This window comes from Melozone crissalis, unplaced genomic scaffold (genome assembly GCF_028551555.1).
Source record: "Melozone crissalis strain CALT ecotype California unplaced genomic scaffold, PUWL_Pcris_2 ptg000016l_1, whole genome shotgun sequence".
NCBI lineage: Eukaryota > Metazoa > Chordata > Aves > Passeriformes > Passerellidae > Melozone > Melozone crissalis.
The window spans coordinates 21,259,177-21,277,581 of record NW_026535794.1 but is presented as its reverse complement, the minus strand read 5'-3'; the positions used below and the strand labels follow the sequence as shown (position 1 = coordinate 21,277,581).

The 18,405-nt window shown below is 38.9% G+C and overlaps 1 protein-coding gene across 1 annotated transcript in view; it reads right to left on the bottom strand.

Moving 5' to 3' along the window:
• The window catches only part of CUBN (cubilin), a 142,990-nt gene that overhangs the window by 115,517 nt on the left and 9,068 nt on the right, over positions 1-18,405 (bottom strand). Inside the window, 14 exon segments of the mRNA XM_054273929.1 lie at positions 156-286; positions 1,295-1,511; positions 1,815-1,977; positions 2,444-2,622; positions 3,412-3,568; positions 7,179-7,369; positions 7,563-7,725; positions 8,522-8,703; positions 9,922-10,153; positions 11,603-11,721; positions 13,465-13,651; positions 15,756-15,877; positions 16,401-16,496; positions 17,660-17,791. Coding sequence (XP_054129904.1) covers positions 156-286; positions 1,295-1,511; positions 1,815-1,977; positions 2,444-2,622; positions 3,412-3,568; positions 7,179-7,369; positions 7,563-7,725; positions 8,522-8,703; positions 9,922-10,153; positions 11,603-11,721; positions 13,465-13,651; positions 15,756-15,877; positions 16,401-16,496; positions 17,660-17,791 — 2,271 coding nt within the window.

The following is an 18,405-nucleotide window of genomic DNA, read 5'->3' as shown; positions in this document are numbered from 1 at the left end:
GCTTCTGAATAAAGCAGAATGAATAAGAAGGAGTAGAAGAGGCACCAGGAAGTCTTCTGGCAACACAGAAAATAATGTCTCTGTTTCTTGTAGGGGTTATTTATAGTGACAGCTGAAAACATTTAATTTGCATAATGAACAGACTGACATATTACCTTTGGATGCATCCAGGGAGATATAATTAGCTGAGAAGCCTTCAGATGCAATGCTGTGATCTGTCACGAAGGACAGCATCATCATATTGCCACCACTAGTGAGAGATGGTGGAATTGATCTTCCACAGTATCTGCAGCAAAAAGATAGCCCAAACTGAATGGCAGTACTTTGTAAAGCATCTGCATCACTGGAAGAGAATTCAGCTTTCCTGTGAAGTTTGAATAGTTACACACACACAATTCTCTCCTTTGGATGATACAGATCCCAGGCATATACCGTGTATCATGGGACTAAATAGCACACTACATGTTAAAAGGTACAAATCTCAAGTGTGGCAAAATCAGAGAAGAAACTCTGAATTACAAAAATGGTCAAATTCTTATTGAATTTATACTCTGCTGTACCTACAAAATACTCTGTTCTTTTGTAGGAGTCAGTGTGGCTGGCCAAACACTAAGATTGCAAAATGTTCTTCATTATGAGAGTCATTTGCTCCTTATTTTCCAAATACTGCCATGTCAGCCAACTGTTTTACAGTCTATAGTGGCAACTGGATACTGTTCCAAAGTAATTCAAATGTTCTTGAATTCTAAGGCAACAAGAAAACTTTGTGTATACACCAATTGGAAAACTGAAATAAAAGAAAATATTCTTCCCTAAGATAAAATCATGCATCAGAAGAAAATGAAAACTAAATCACATAAAATGCAAGTTGTGGTCTAGTTTTTGCAGATATTTTAATGTACAGCCTTTTAAGTAATCTTTCTTTCACTTCTGCAAGTCTTAAATCCTGTCTTTTCTGGGCAAAGATAAATAAATGCTTTCAATTTATTTTCCATAAATCAAACTGTTAATGGAGCAGGACAAAACTAGCCATTGAAACCTGTCCTTAAAAGAGCTATCCTTTAGCCACAACTTAGTTTCTCCCAATATATTATTTATTAAATGTACTTCTCATTGCATGGTCAAGTGGCAAGCTGCCTTTGCTATCCTAGGAGAGAAATTGCTGCTATTGTTTCTGTGATGAAAAGAAAATAATCTATACACAAAATTTAAGGAAGCAAATTGAATGTCAAGACCTACAGAGCAGTGCTTCCTCCATGGTAACATAGGTCTGTAGGCTAATGGACATATTTACCTTCCCAATTTTTGCAGAGTGCTGTTGTCATATATTTCAAGATAATCCTCTCTGCAGCTGTAATCAAATGCCAAGTTAAATGAAGTGAATGTCAGGCGGATAAAGTAGCCGGGCTGAACATTGATAGTCCAGGTACAGTTGATCCCATGTGGGTACACATCTGGATAACCAGGACTTGTAATGGTTCCTGAAGATCCAGTGAGCATCTCTCCACACACTGCAGAGATTTAAATGATATGGTTAAATGGTTAAATGGAATCAGGCTAAATGATATGTTTTTAAAAAAAAAGTTAGACACTTATAAAATTGGTTACTTTTCTTTCTGAAATTTCATAGTCTTTCTTTCTTGATGCATACTACATGGTAACTGATTCAGAATTTATCTCCTGTCACACCATCCTAAAACTTGATTGACAGTTGTTTTCCTATATTTATAGTTTATTTATATAGTTGTTTTCAGTTTGTAGGAAAATTTGGAAAGTCCCAACAGTCTACACAGAAACAGTAAAACAATTCTTACCTGTATCTAATGGCCAGTACTGAGCTCTGAAGCCAAGGTTGGTAAGTGAGGAAGCTCTGAATTTGATGTAGAGGTTGTTCCGTGTGGATTGCACTCTAGAGGGTACAGCTGTACCACAGTATTTCTCCAAAACAGGAGAGTCTGCGTTGTTGCCATCTCTGACCTGAAGAAAAGTGCATTCAAAATATGCTATAGAATTTTTTTATTACATTCAAGTATTAACCATAAAGTAATTCATAAGAACTATAAAATGAGATCCTTAGGAAGTCAACCCTACCCTTTCTTCATGTGGTTTCCACTACAGGCACAAAGAATAAAACCTTATGACTATCAGAGAAGCAGAGAAAAGATGAGATCTTACACCCTCAGCAGTAAATGGCACAAAAACCTTCCAAACCATGCCTATCTGTTTAAAGAAACCTGATACTTGTCTTTGATTATCAAAACAGTCATAACATCTTTGGAGAGCCAAGAAAAGCTTTGGAATTCCATTATGAACCTGGAAAAGCTTTTGTGGCTGCTGGAAGGAGTGCTCACCCGTCAAGAACTTCCACTTAGGTGGAGATGAGGATCAGAAGGAACTTGCAGGTACATATCTACATCCATAGTGCATGTGTGTGGCTCCTTACCTCAATGTAGTCCGAATCACAAGTGGCTGTATCTCGAATGTCAAAGTCAGTGAAGTTAAGAATCACTGCTTTGGGAGCTGGCTGGGAGATGATCCACTCACAGGTCTTTGGGTGAGGGGACATCCTGGGGTAATAAGGTGAATGGATTGTGCCTGCTCCGGACAAGGAGCCTCCACAGGCTGCCAAGAGACACCAAGAATCAGTACTTGTGATGAATGATTTCAAGGAATGTGTCATAATGATGATGTATATGTATCAAGTAACACTATGAAATTAGAAGGAAACCAACTCTAAATTTATGTTATTACAGCAGCTACTACAGATCACACAAGTGAACATATTTAAAAGAAAAATTTTTAAAGTGAGCATATTTAAAAGAAAAAAATGCTATAGGTATAGCATAAACATGCTTGTACAGAAGACCAAATTGTGCCCATGAAAACTAATGGATTTGACTAATTTATTTATTTCACAGACAGATAGGCTTGGTGGCGGGTAAGAACTTTAATACAGGCAAAATGATAAAAAATTTAGGCAGAATTGAAGCTGTAACATCTCTGGTATTTCAACATCAAGTGATAAATCATTAGTACCATATTGCAGAATCATTAATATCACATCACAGAATATTCTGTGTTGGAAAGGACCCACAAGGATTATCGAGTCCAGCTCTTAAATGAATGGCCTACAGGAGGATCAAACCCACAACCTTGCTGTTTTAGCACCAGGCTCTAACCATCTGAGGTAATCTCAAGGTCAGGAGCAACAAAAGGTCTGTTTCGAAGCATGGTAGCAGTGCCTACAGCAAACCTACTGCAGACATCTTTTTAAATAAATTGATTCTGTTCTGTTCTTTTCTTTCTTTTGAAGTTTGTGTTTAACCTATTATATGAATACTATATCATGGAAATAACTGAAAGTGTCTAAGTTACAGGAAGTTCACTGTGCAAATGACCAGTTCCACTTACCAACTTGATAAATAGCCCTGAAGCTAGATCTCTGCACAGAAGCATCAGACTTGAATTTGATCCAGAGAGCATTGCTGGTAGAAGTGATTGCAGACATGAGTGTATTATGACAGATTTTTCTAATGAGAGGAGACATCTCACTGTCACCATCTCGAACCTAGTCATCAAAAAGAGGAAAGGAAAGTGTTAGATCATAAAATCACTGGGATCTGATATCCAGATAAAACTATCATCTCCCAAGAGCTGCTACATAACAAAAGGAGTAGCTGTTTTATGTATTTATGAGAGGGGCACAGAGCCATCACTGTAACTGGCACAAGCACAGCACTTATGAGAGCTCAAAGAAAATCAGATGATCAGCACAGAAGACACAAACACATGCTGCTGTCACAGGACATTAGGATTAAATGATCTTCTCCATGAACCACAGTTTTAGCACTATTTGGGCCTATGGTTCCAAAAGTGACACTTTTAGGATGAAAGAGACAGGTAGGGTGCTCACCAGTGATAACTGAATTTTTGCCAGCATTAAAATCCTCTGGGGAAAGAAAATGGTATTTTTTTATTTTCTTGCCCTGGCCATGAAGTTTCCAGTGATTTTTGTATGGCACATCTCCAGAACAAGCATCTGCATCCATACATTGATGCAGGCAGACAGCTCACTAACAGGAGATGCAACTCCAAGTCCCTGACATCTTGTTGCTCTTTTAGCTGAAGGGTTCAGTGTGTGATAATGGCAATGAGGCTACATCAGAGAATCCAGCTTTTACCTTCCACTGCCTTTCTACTGACCTCAATCAATTTGCTAATCAAATGAGATATGTATCTTATATATTTTCCCTGCAGTTGATTATATATCCCGTTTATCAAGGGGAGTTGATGGGAAAGACTTATTTGTACCTCAAGACTTCATACTCTGAATCCATATTCCATGAGTAAGAACAGCTACATCCAGGGATCCAGGCAGAGTCCTGGTATATCTCTGAGGTGCCCATCTCATTTCAAGTGGGTAACAAAAACCTGAGGTCCAACAGATGGGTTCTTTGCTCTCTGCCCAAGCAAAAAAATGCAATTTTTGTCCCAAAGATTCTCCCAGAAACAAAACGCCTTTTTTCTGCTGTAAAAGTGCTGGTAGTTCATGTAGATGGAACTGCATTTAAACACATCTACATGATGTCAAAGCCAAAAAATCATTGCAGTGAGTTCACTGGCAAACAAGGGACATCCAGCTTTCAGGTCCCCTCTCAACACCAATTTTTTCTTCCTCAGCTGTATTCATCGATGGTCTGGGAGAGAAGGTAAGGAACTCTCATGACTGCCCTGGTGAACAGGCAGTGGCTGGCATGCTTGCCCAGCTTTGCAGTCTCAAGCTGGTGAGATGGCTTTCTGACTAACAGATATTTCCAATTTCCCTGGAATTTGAGTTTAAGGTGACAGAATTATTCTGGATTTATGGCAGAGCAGCTGACATCAGAATCTGCATGAAAATATTTGGTAAATCTTTGGAAAGCAGTGAAAACTTCCAGAGTGGTAATTTACAGGAGTTCACATGTTTTTCTTGAGCTGATTCTCCTTACACTTTTTGTTTATATAGTCCAGTGAGTAGTGATAAAAATAACAGGTTCTCTAAACCATGTATGTGAGTAACGTCTCCTCTTGCCAGTTAGAAGGACAGCATGTAAAAGGGGCTGCCTTGGCTGGCATCTTACCTCTGCATCATCATGTCACAGCCTTTCTCAAATAAATTTTATTGTCTCTGTTTTCTTATGTCAGACGCCCTCCTTAGCAAGAAACTAAACATCCCTCCCTGAGCAAGTGCTGTGAGCTGTGTCTGGTCCCTGTGCAAAGTCTACAGATTTCCTGATCTAACCAGGGAATGGAATAATCTGCACCTTTCCAAAGTGACAAAAAAGTTGTTGGAGAGTAACTTTTAAAGTAACTTAAAGACCCAAAAGTTATCACCCTAGATGAGCCAGTGGGGGAGTATTTTACAAAAGCACATGTGAAAAAATCAGGTCTTAATAACAGAGCACACACAGTACTTTGGTTTAACTGACTGTCCCAGCCAGAAAATGTCAGTCTGATTTCTCTGCTCTGGGCTGAGCCACAGAGTGAGGGGGCAGGAAGAAGAGGAGGTCGAAACATGGAAACTGAAGGGCTTGTGAGTGATCAGCAAACAGTGAGGTAAATGCCTTGCTGAACTGATACAAACCAATGGTGTTCAACAGAAATGGTTTTGTTTCTGGGACTGTTGTGAATTTAGCTGCTGTTTTGCCAGCAATTAGGCAAGAGGAGTAGCAGGCCAAACAAACAAAAGCTGTCTGTTTTCATTAAACACACTTCCCCTCTCATTTCAGAAACTAATTACACTTCATTCCAACCTAGGTCTTTGAATTACAGGAGGAGAAAAGGGAACAATGAAAACACAATAACATCTTTTAAAAATAGACCAACAGCACAGAGCTCACAGAGGCCTGCTCTTCACTGGTCAAGGAGAGATTAAATACAAAACCCAACCTGTGCTGCCCCTGAGCTGTGTGGCTGGCCGTGCTGGACCCAGCTCTGGGGCCACAGGGATGGCTCCCTGCACCTACAGCTGTAAATTTGGCACCTTAGATCTGTAAATTTACATGTAACACAACATTGCAAACCAATGAAGAGAGAGCTAGAAGTAAAAGTCACCTCAAGCGGATCACACTAAGTACTGACACTAGTATTGCATTGTTATTACATTTTCCATATAGAAACATTCCAGCTGTACCATTTTGTTTTCTTCAGCTGCAGCAGCACCTTTGCAAATCAACCACAGACTGTGCCCAGCTTGTTTTCCTTCTGTTTAGCTCTGCACAGCCCAGGCACAGTTTTATCCAGGCAGCAGTACCCAGCAGCCATCTCACATGGGATGAGGCCACATCTCAAGGTCTCTGCTGTTGTACCCAGGCTGTATTTCTCTGCACATTTGTATGTAACACAACATTGCAAACCAATGAAGAGAGAGCTAGGAGTAAATTCACCTCAAGTGGAACGCAGTAAGTACTGACATTAGCATTACATTATTATTATTACATTTTCCATATAAAAACATTCAAACTGTACAATTTTTTTGTCTTTGCCAGTTAGATTTAGATTAAGAACAATTCTTGAATTAGACTTTAAAGATTTCAGTTATGGCAACAATAAAGTCCCAGCTTTACATATGTATATAGAATCACAGAATCATTAAGGTTGGAAACGAGCTCTAAATCTTCAAGGCCAACTGCAAACCGAGCTTGGCCAAGCCCACCACTAAATCATGGCCCTAAGTGCCACTTCTACACATCTTGTAAGTACCTCCAGGAATGGTAATTCAACCACTTCCCTGGGAATGTGTGTATAAATATTTATATAGTGTTTCCTTTTAGTGTCAGATCAAAATCTTCCATATAACATTTTGACTCCAGAAAATGCTGCATAGCAGCTATGGCATGACTTTTTTTTTCCTTGTAGGTGACATTCATTTTCCAAATGTTCAAACTCCCCCTTAATCATGCACAAGCTATTAAGAATTAGTGTTAAGTTAGACAGATTTCCTCATTCTCTTATCCTTGCTTTATCCAAATGCACTATCCTGCTCTTCGAGCCCTTGTGACTTTTGGGCCCTAATAAATTCATCTACTTAGTTGTTTGATTCAACACCCATTTCTGCAGTGGCCCTTGGGACAGAAGTTATACATCCTCTTGTACACATATGCATTCAAACTTTCATATCAACCTATTAAGAGAATCACCTCTATATAATTTGCTGAACAATCACTATGACTCTCCAGCTCCATATGGGTGAAGTTGAGGAATATTTTTTCGTCCTCTGGCTGCCGGATAATGTAGACACATTGTCGGTTGTTGATGTAAGGGTTAGGCCAGAAAGGAGATGTGATTACCCCTTCACTCTCTGTGAAATTTCCTCCACAACTTGGTTCTCCTATAATAAGAAAAAAAAAAAAGACATATTCGTAAGTACAGTAACTCCTTTTGAGGTTGCCTCTGTACAATGTCTGCAAATCAGAAAAAATTACTATATTATTAAAGAGCAAGTGTTAATGACATCCATTCATGTGTTATCTCTATCTCTAGAATGTCACAGACTGACCTTTGATCCTGAGTATTTTACTTACCAGGAGATGTTGTATACACAATATGGAATCCTTTATCAGTAACGGAGTCATCAGAGTGAAAGTGAATAAATGCATATGGACCAGTGGTTTGGAGTGGGGGTGGAGATCCAGTGCTACAGTATTTACCAAGGACAGGGTCTTGTGGAAGGAGTCCATCTCGAATCTAGACAGAATGACAGATCAACATTTAGGATTATCATGTGTGTGCCAGCTGTGAACAGTAGCAACACTCCTTACGTTATCTCTGAGGCCTCAGAGGTATTATGGATGGTGGGTGGAGGGAAAGCTCATAGGAAGTTTCCTCCAAACACAGAGGAAGCAAGAAACAGATCCACCAGCATAGCTGTGATGCTGCTGCCAGGAGTTATCAAGGGTTTTGTGAAAGGGAAAGAAAGTATCAGGAGATCTACTGTTGAACTGCTTTCTTGAAATCATGCTCTGCATTGCACACAGCATGCTATTCTAAACTGGCTTTGCATTTCCATGAGAAGGTATTGCTGAATTCTGTAAGCATTAGGTCACACTCAACAGAAAGCCCTAAGCATCAAGTGGTGGATGGCTGTGTGAGCCAGGATATGAATCTATTAGTTATTAGTCTTTGATCCCTTTCCTGAACAGTTTCCCATAGGCTCATGAATTCTCTGTGGGTTGACATTTGACAAGGAGTTTAGAGACTGAACTTTGTACGAAAGTGAAAGCTTCCCATCAAGTATTTGGCCTGAATCCCATCCTGTTTGTCACAGGACTTCCACCGACTTCAGTGAAGCAGGTCTCATCCCCTTTCTGCCCTATTGTCTCTGATTGTGCATGGATGGATGGAATATGTAAATAAAAGAAGCATTTCAACCCAGGATTAAATTTTCAAACAGTCCCCTTCTGTATATAAAACAGTTTTGAAATACCTTGTTTTGCAATAACATAACCACAAAATGTTGTCATCATTCACAATTACTCTTTACCTCTAAATAGTCATAATCGCAGTTGTCATGGTGTTCCAGGCTCAGTGTGCCAAAAGCAAATGTGATGAGGAGGCCAGGATTGGTTGAGATGGTCCAGAAACAATTTCTGTTTACAGGATAGTTACCAGGATATCCTGGAGAGCTTATGGAGCCATAAGTACCTGTCAGCTCACCACCACATTCTAACAGAAAGAGACACAGAACAACAGAGTATTTACCACCACATGTTGGGTCAGAAGATGAACTGTCCTGTAGTGTCCAAACTACCTACCACTTTGGGGTCAGAGTAAATTAAAAACCAAAGACCAAGTCAAACAAATCAGCAAGTTTCTTATTTCTTTAAATTTTGCAGTTATTTCTGCAATTTTAAAAGGAGAATCCCAAATATTTCCTGATTTGTACAGTAAAAGAAAGATTCTTACCCAGCCATGATTAACATGCCTTAAGAAGAATAACCAGAAGCAGTGTTTGGATTGGATTTACAAAATTATCTGAATTTCTGTGCTTTGTAAATAGTCTCCATTTTTTATCCTATCACAAAACTAGTTCCATTAAAAATAAAAACAATTAAATAGCTAGTTTCATCTCATCTATACTGATTTCTTTGCTTCTTTTTCTGCTAGTGCTATTTTTTCCTCCAAAATATCTGCTTTCACTTTTCAGTACTCAAACGATTAATTCAGTATTTGTCAATTTGTAATTATCGATCTAATAATGACACTTGAAAGAAAAAACCCACCAAAAATCATATTAAAAGCATTTCAAGAAATATTTCTAGAAATAAGGAAATGGCATTTTTTACTCTATGGTTCATTCAAGACACGACCCAATGCACTTTTTGTTTCTAGATAATACACAGAACACTGAAGTGACTTTAATGTTATGTGAGATGATTTTAAATTTATCTCTGGGAATGTATTGCCAGACCATCTGGAACAATCACCCAATTACCATTATCAAGAATTCAGGCAGAAATGTACAACAAATCACACCAAAAACCCTCACACATTCTTTAAAATCCAGTTCCCTATAATCTATCATGTTTGGAACATTTAGGCTGTTGTAAATTGTCAGTGGCAAAACAAACCATTAATTTGCTTGCTCGAAGTACCAGATATTTCTGTGACAAAAGAGAACTGACTGCATGAATGCTATCCCCAGAAACAGATGTTCTTTGGGGGATTCCTCACAGGAAGTGTAAAGCAGCCTTAAAAAACAGCAGAAAGCTATTCATGCAGAGACCTAGAGCTAGAGTTTGAAAGTATCTTCAAGTGATATATATTTCAGCCTCACTCCCTTGAAAAATACTGTTCTTCTGTTCCTAATGTTTCCTAATCAAAGGAAATAAGTAATTCATTTTACTCCAAACCATGAAAATGCTTTGCATTTGATCAACTTACCAGGATCCTGAGATTCCCAATGAACAGTAACACCTCCAGTAATGGTGTGGTTTGAGTATAACCAGAAATACAGAGAGTTGTGGGAACTGAGAAGCTCTGTAGGACCTGGGAAGCCACAGTATTTTCCAAGAATGTGCATTGATGCTGAAGGACCATCATGGATTTGAAGGAATTCAGAGTTACACTGATTACTTGTCTCCAGTTGGAAGAATGGGAAAGTAACACGCAGAATCTAATAGAAGAGAGAAAACAAAATATCTCTTTTCTCTGTTGCTGAGACAATATCTATGCAGAGACTTTATGGAGCAGATATGTGTGTCCGTGCAACTGTGAGAATCTATGAGCTTTTATGTCATTTCCTGAAACGTTCCAGGACAGAAAGGAATATCAGAGAATCTTAAGGGTCAAAAGGAAAGAGAGAAGATAGACAGATAAGAATTTAGTCAGTTAAGTTTTCTGGAACGAGCATTATTTCTATAAACTAAAAATTGAGACCATTTGCCTGTGTTTGTTATATGTGCAAAATATCTATATGTGTAAATTTCAAGCCATGTGAAAAGCTTGAAACACAACATAGAATGTCTTATTCCAGGCTTCCCTAGGCAGTTTTTTTCATCAGATAATCAGTATTTTTCACCCTTGCTATGTTTGAAAGTGTTCTAATGGGAGTTGAAAGGCTCAATCATCTTGTTTTGCACAAATAAAATCAGTGTCTCTAAAGCCCATTCTGGATACTTGGTGACATGCACAGCTTTAAATTTCAGATTTTTCACTGATGTACTGTAATATGCTCTGCTGAAGACAGTTGTGGCTCCCCAGCTTTAGGCTGAGGACATGAGGACATGTCACATACATACATACATATATATATATATATGTAATGCTGTATAAACCACTGTTAAGTACTGGTTTATAAAATGATTTAATTTGTTCCAGAAAATGTCAAAAAAAAATCAAATATTTAGATCCCAGGTAAGGAATTGAATGCTAAATTATGGAGTAGCATATTTTGTAGCTGTTATTTATAACACAAGTAGAATTGTTAGTTGCAGATCAGAATCAGAATATACATTTCTGTGCAACAGTTAAAAATCAATCTTTAAAAAAATCAGATGCTGTTATTACACAAAGGCATTGACAATATGATTTAAGCATTCTACATTTCTGTCCTCAGATATCAGAAACATGAAATTGTTTTGGGGTCACAGAATCACAGAATAGTCTGAGCTGGAAGGGAACCAGAGGATTGTTGAGTCACACTGATAAGTGAAGAGCTGGCCCACGTGGGGATCACAGCCACAGCCTTGGTGTTGTCAGCACCAGGCTCTGACCAACTCCCTCAGCTCAGGATCCACCCGTGGAGCCCATCAGAGCAGAGCTTTCCTCATGCATCCACTCACAGATCACATTCTAAAGCAATGTAGAACATTGTACATGGAATAGGTTAATAAACTACAACTCTCATCTGCTTAGGAAAGCTTGGAAAATCTAACCCAAGCAAATCCTGAGGCTAAGAAGCCTGTAGGGTTGTAAGAATCTAAAATTTATTCTTTTGAAAAACTATTTATTCTGAGGGGATTGGATCACAGCATAGAAACACATGTAGCATGAAGATAGTCATGTTTGCTCTGATAAGCCAAGGGATCCTACAGACTGAGGATTTCTTTCACCTGAACTCTACCTTGTTGGGAGTAGTTTGAACAACCCAAGCACAGCTGACCCCGCTGCTGTACCACTGGCTGTTTGGGTTGTTAGGGTACCTGAAAGACCCCCTCGAGCCTGAGAGGTATCCTCCACAAACTGCAAAAAGAGAGAGAAAATTAAACAGATTTTGTGCTATTGCTCTACAGACTAAACCAAAACCTAGTTTGTTTGGTTTTTTTTTTTTTTTTTGCATAGCTTTTTCCTCTTAAACATTTAAAACCATGTTGAAAAATACTTCTATAAAACGATCTTTAGGACTTCCTCTCAAGTGGAATGACATCTCAGAAAAGCACAAATTCCCCGAAAGAAAAATAGTTCTTGGAAAGGAAAAGAATGTCAGTTGGAACATGTGGACACTGCCAAAAGATATTGATTCTGTCTCATGATAGTGTCCATAAAATGCTTTGCTTCCAGAAGTATACCTCCAGATTGAATCTCTAGATTTTTCCCTTTCAATGAAATAACATTTTGCATTTTGAAGTTAACATGATGTAAAATTGTCTTTCTCGGAAGTGGTACATCATAGAAGTTATCCTCAGGAGGTTTTATTGCTCCATTTATTCTTTTTGCCCAGATTTCTGGGCCTGATAATCCCTCTCATGATACACCATGGTCTCTTCTCTCACTGAACCATTCAATGCATGGGAACTGAGAACTCCAAACAGCTACAGAAAAATATGTCTGTAAAGCAGCCAAAATGCAACGCACATGTAGCTACAGAGCACTAAGAACCTGTAGTTTAACATTGAACTGATTTTAAAGAAATAGCCAATTCTCACCAAACTGTTTTGTTTCAAGAAGAGGTAAAAAGAACATAATTTTAATTGAAATGTCTGTCTAAAACACCTCACCTTTTTTCAACCTGATTAAAAATGATCATGAAAGATAATACATTATTTTTTCCTTGATTAAAAACTAAAAGAACAGGTGGTACAGTATGATTCCTTACTGCATAAAATCTGGGTTTCTATCCCTTCATTACAAATGGCTAAAATTAAATTTTTCCCCCGTGGACTTAATAATAAAATATTAATAATTAATCATAATAAAACATTACTAGTTAGAGACTTCAGGAAAATAGAAAAAAAGCCTAAAATAGTTCTAAAAGATTTCACAGGGGATCAGTGGAAGTTTTACATACTGTATTACATTAAAATGTAATTTGCTTGCTTCTTAGCAGTCTACAGTAAAAATGAGCCACTCTTGTCACAGGGACACTGGACTCACTGGAATGCTATCCTGACCTTGTTTAATTAAAATTCATGGCAAAAAAAGTTCTCAAACAAACAGAAGAAATTATATTAGGAGGAAAAGGGAAAACCTTACAGTCAGTATAAAACTGAGATTACCCCATTTTCATGCCTAACATTTCTTTCATTACATTTCTGTTTGAAAACCTTTTCCGACTTTTCCTCTTGACTAACAACACCAGGACCTTTCGGCTTCATAACAGATGAAATAATATGCACAAAAGAGAAACATCAATATGTTCTTTTGTTCTCCTTATACTGGATCCTCTTTCCCAACCAGCTTTCCAGACAACTTTTTCGGGACCAGAGATCTGATTTTAGGATGTTGGCATCTAGCCAAGGCCAGTGGGCCTGCAGATCAGCTTCATTGCTGCGTTCCTACTGCTGAACAAAACAGCTGTAAACAAAGCTCATGGAAAACTCTGACACGGAGGGAATTTGGGTTGGGACCTCTAATCCACCAAACACAGGGCTGTTTTCCACATCGTAACTCAGTTGTTATTCACAGGCCAATGCCATGCACCAAGCACCCGCTGGCTGGAGGCTGCTGTCCCATTTCCCGGGGGCAGGAGGGGAGCTCTGGCTGTACCTTGCTGGGCAGTCTGGCACTGCGCTCCCGTCCAGGCGCTGCTGCACTCGCAGGAGTAGCCATTGACCCCGTCCGTGCAGGTGCCCCCATTCTGACACGGGTTGCTGATGCACTCATCAATGTTCTCTGTGCAATTAGGGCCTGTCCAGCCTGCATTGCACAGGCAGAAATAGCCAGAGATCGTTGCCTACAGATATAAAGAAATCAAATAAAAAATGAGCATGAATACCTAATGAAATCAATGGAGTCAGGAGAAAGACTGATGTTTACACTTATTTTGTGAGGAAATATTGGAGTAAAGAAATAAAATCTTGATGGTCACTAGTAAATACCAAAATAAACATAAAGCCTAATTAGATTATCTCTTTGCGTTTTTCTATTAAGTTATTTCTTAGCAGAGCTCTTTCAAATTACTTTCTTGAAGATCAAAATCTGAATGGCTAAAATCCCTTTTAGCCATTCAGAAAACTCTTTGATCATGCTAGAATCAAGTCAATCAAATTAACTAAACCTTATAAATAGCAAGGCAAGATAACTGGTTTATGTGTAATTTCTCTCAAGACCTTTACCCAGGAAGTTATGTGGGCTGTTAACTTTCATTTTCATCCTGAGGAATATTAAAGGGGAACAATATAATCTTTTCAGCTTTATTCCCTTTTCTGTATGTCTCTTTTCTATTTCCATTGTCACCACCTGCACTACTCCATATAATCAAGTCTTTCCATATCTGTAACTGGTTTAATTTCATATGTTCTCTTATATCTCTTGTTTTATAGACACAATCTTTAGAGGTAAAGCAAAACATGGTCCCAGGTACAAGCTATAATCCCATCTTTGATGACATACAATCAGTGTATTGCATTCTCTATTTGCTTTTCTATTATCTATTCACGTCCTCTGTGTCCCAAAGAGATTTTCAGTACAATGGAAGAGGTTTTGATGTGTATTTAGGGCTCTGAATGTTATTTTAGAAGGTGTTTTCTGATCTGCGTTGCCTGATACTTAATTACTTATTTCCTCTATCATGATGCTGGCCAAATATAGCTCTGCTATTTCTCTATTTTATTAGATGCTTTTTTAGTCACATTACTTAAATATCTGTGTTATTATCTTTGTAGCCATGATTGCCCACTCACTGTTGTATGTTAGAATATTTAGGGGAAGATGTCATACCATTTAATAAACTGACTAAAATGAACTAAATAGTCAGAAAAAGTACATAAGATCTGGGCAAAACAGGCCCTATAAAGATCTTTAAATATGAGTGAAGACAGTATTCAGTAGATACCTACAGAACAGGGAGCAAGGAATGCTGGTCAGGAGTGGAGTGTGAGAGGACTGTCACACTTCATTTAGAAAATTGAAAAAGCAAGAGGTAATACACCATGGAATCATAGAAACATTCCGCTTGGAAAAGACCCTTAAGATCATCAAATCCAGTTGTTAACCTAACACTGTCAAATCCACATTTTATGTCTCATTTTCCCTGTGCCTCCAGGGGCAACCAAAATGAGGACATCTGCAGCTTAATGGGGATAAATGGGAAAAAACTCTACTGGAATAAAAGAATTAGCATTTGTGAATATTTTGGCAAAATCAACATCATAAATATCTTCCACAACAAAAACCCCAGGTCTGCAGCATGGACTTTCCAGGGCACAGCACAACTCACTCAGGAAGCCAAAAAGGCCTTCATAGGGTCCATGAGGATAAACCAAACGTTCACTGTGCATGAGAATGAATTCATCCCACCAATCAGTTTAGGTCAAAAAGACTTGGTTACTATCACTGCAACCAATTCCTTTGAAACACCCTTTCCACATTGATATAAACAGCCTGAGACTCTAGGAGTGCTCTCACAAGATCAGACTAGGAACTCCTAACTAACTCTGCTGGATATTAACAGCCTGAAGGGCAGCAGTGGTACTGGTGCCTTTATCATGGGTAATTCCCACACGATCCAGAGTGGTAAATTACTTTCCTGTGCCACCAAGAACAGCTCTCTCCCATCAGCACAAGCATTCCACTGGCTAGTATCGGCTACCAAACACAATTTCTCAGGCCATTACTGCCAAGATTGCTATTTCTACTTCACACACAAGGAAATGGCTTGTGTGCCCTGGAACTCACTTTGCTTTCCTCAGGTATATCCTTTGACCTTGCAGTCCCCTCTGGCACTTTGCCTCATTCCCAGCAGTATGTGTGCACTCAGCCTCCAGTCTCAGCAAGGCTCCCTGGCTGGTTCTGACTGCACAGTGCTGTCATTTACGTGTGAGGAGCCCAGCACTTACCAGGCACTGCCCATTGGCACAAGGGTTTTGCAGCTGACAGATGTCACTGAGAGGAGAGCACCCATTTGGCCCATATCCACTTCCAGTGAACCCAGATGTGCAGGAACAAAATGCCATGGGCCCTTGGGAGAGAAGACATAGAACATAATACCAATGTCTGTAAATGTCCTTGACATTTTTAAGAAGAATCTTAATATAATTCTAACTTGATCTTTTGACACTTTCCCTGGTCAGTGTCCAGTTTGAACATGGAAAGTGTTTTTAGTGTTGTTCTGCTATGGGTACCTGAGAGCCCAAGGTCATCCTCATGGGAAGTGGTGAGTAGTCAAAGGGCATTTATAGGAAGGGGGAATCAAAAGTAACTGTATAATTGGAAAACTGCATCAAAGAGAAATGGTGAACATCTCCACAGTTTTAGCATAAAGTCTTCTTTTTGTTGGAGCCTAAATCTCCTTCTGTCAGTGTTTGTGAAAAAGTCTTTTGGCTTTAGCCAAGCTGCCTGTAAAATCCTTTGCATGAGACAAAGCTGACTGTGGCAAAGGGGCTGCAATCTAGATATGTTTCTATAAAGTGGATTTATCCTAACCAGGTCCTCCTTGAGATTCAGGCTGCTATCACCTTACAGTCTTTAAGAAAGTATCATACCTGGAGCTGAGGTACAAGTAGCCAAAGGATGGCACCCTCCATTATTTATTGAGCAGATATCAACCTGGGTGCATGTTTGTCCATCTCCCTCATAACCTGTTCAGAGGTAAATCTCAGTTAGTCTGTAACAAACCATTTTCTTTGTGAATTGACAGTAAAATAATCAACTGTTGAGCAAAACACTAATTCATGGTGTAAAATCATAGTCTTCTGAAGTTAAAAAGAAAGAATTGAGATAGCTGCTGAAGTAAAACCTGCATATTTATTGTGCCTCCTTCAGTGCAGGGATGGATTTTGACTGTAAATAAATCCTTCCATAGTTGCAGAAAAAAAAGATATATTAGTGTATTTTAAATATAGGTAAAGTCAGCGAGGCCATAGAAGCCCATGACTCTCAGCTACCATGTGTTGCCCTCCCTACATATCTGCACCCAGTCAGCCCTAACCACATCCAGACTTTTTCCTCCTGCACACCAGAGCAGCCCTTGGATCTCAAACACAACACCCAGATCCTCTCAGGGCATTCAGGAGGACCAAAGCCCCGCAGCAGAGCTCCTTATGGCCAGAGCTGACATCACCAAAACTTGTCTGAGGCCACATTTCCAGCATGGTGATCTCCCTTCAGCACTCAGTAACTGGGAGGCTTCCTTACCTAAATAGCAATCAAAAAGTCAATTAGAAAGACTTTTTCCTGCTATATTTCTAGTATTGATCCTATACATTTCAGAAAGCATTTTAAATCATAAAGCAGAAATTATAAAGACTTAAGTTGCAACTTCCACTGCTTGAGCTGTACTGCAGTGGAAACACTGCCTCCTCAGACAGCATTCAGAGCGTGACAATTTTCAAGGCTTTTTTTACTGCAGACAATAGAGTCCTGTGGCACACAGGACACTCCTTCAATTAATACAGACAATGAAATTACTACCATAATTATGCAATCCTTGTTTCCCATTAATGATCTTGTAAAGGAAGTACTTCACCAAGTCAAGGCTATAACACTGAAAACAGCTACCTGGTACAAGGGAAACCCATCTCAGAGGATCCTCTGTAGAGGCATACTCTCTACAATGTTCATTAATAGCTGAAGCAATTTGAATATATTTGGACACTGCATTCTGTATCACAGTATTGTGTATGTGATATTTCTACAAAACCAATTTTCAGGTACTTAAATCTACACCAAAACAGGCTTGTATGTGTTGAATCTTCACCTTTTAAGCCCATCCATAGCATTATCAGCAAGAAACCCATTTTACCTGGAGGACAGAGCCCACAGCGGAATGATCCAACTGTGTTGATGCACTGGACCATCGGTACAGTTGAGCAGCCTCCATTATTACTTGCACATTCATCAATGTCTTGGCAAGTGTAGCCATTTCCTTGCCAGCCTAAAAAGCAGCACAGAAAAGACATCAGAAAGAAAATGCCTGGCCTTTTTGGTTTCTCCTTTGACCAAGTCTTTTCATAGAGTACAACTATTGCACTTCATTAGCACAAGGGTAGATCTGTCTCTCTCATAACTGATAAAAATTCATACCAGTCTGAAAATTAGGTTTCAAACACAACAGGGTGGAGATGTGAGTATAAGAATGTTTTATTTTAACTGTACTCTGGATATTTCAGATTCAAACACACTTTTACCTAAAGAGGGTGCAGTTCCAGTCAGGTGCATGTACATACATTTTGCAGCAAAGCTTTATTGCAACTTCACTTAAATACTTTAAAAACTTTTCCTATAGACACCACCTGCCCATCTCAGGAAGAGTAATCTTAAGTTATATGGTCTGAGGGAACAATCAGATTTTTATATTTCCTTAGGGCAGAAAACATACAGACATGAAAGTACTGCAGACAAATTATATGAAGGTGACAGGACATGATGGATATGAAGATACCTGTGGACACAAGACCTATTTAGATGATCAGTTTAGGATGAGATAAGTCATGCATTAGACTCCACTGCCTGTGTTGCCTGTGTTACCTATATAAAACACAACTTGCA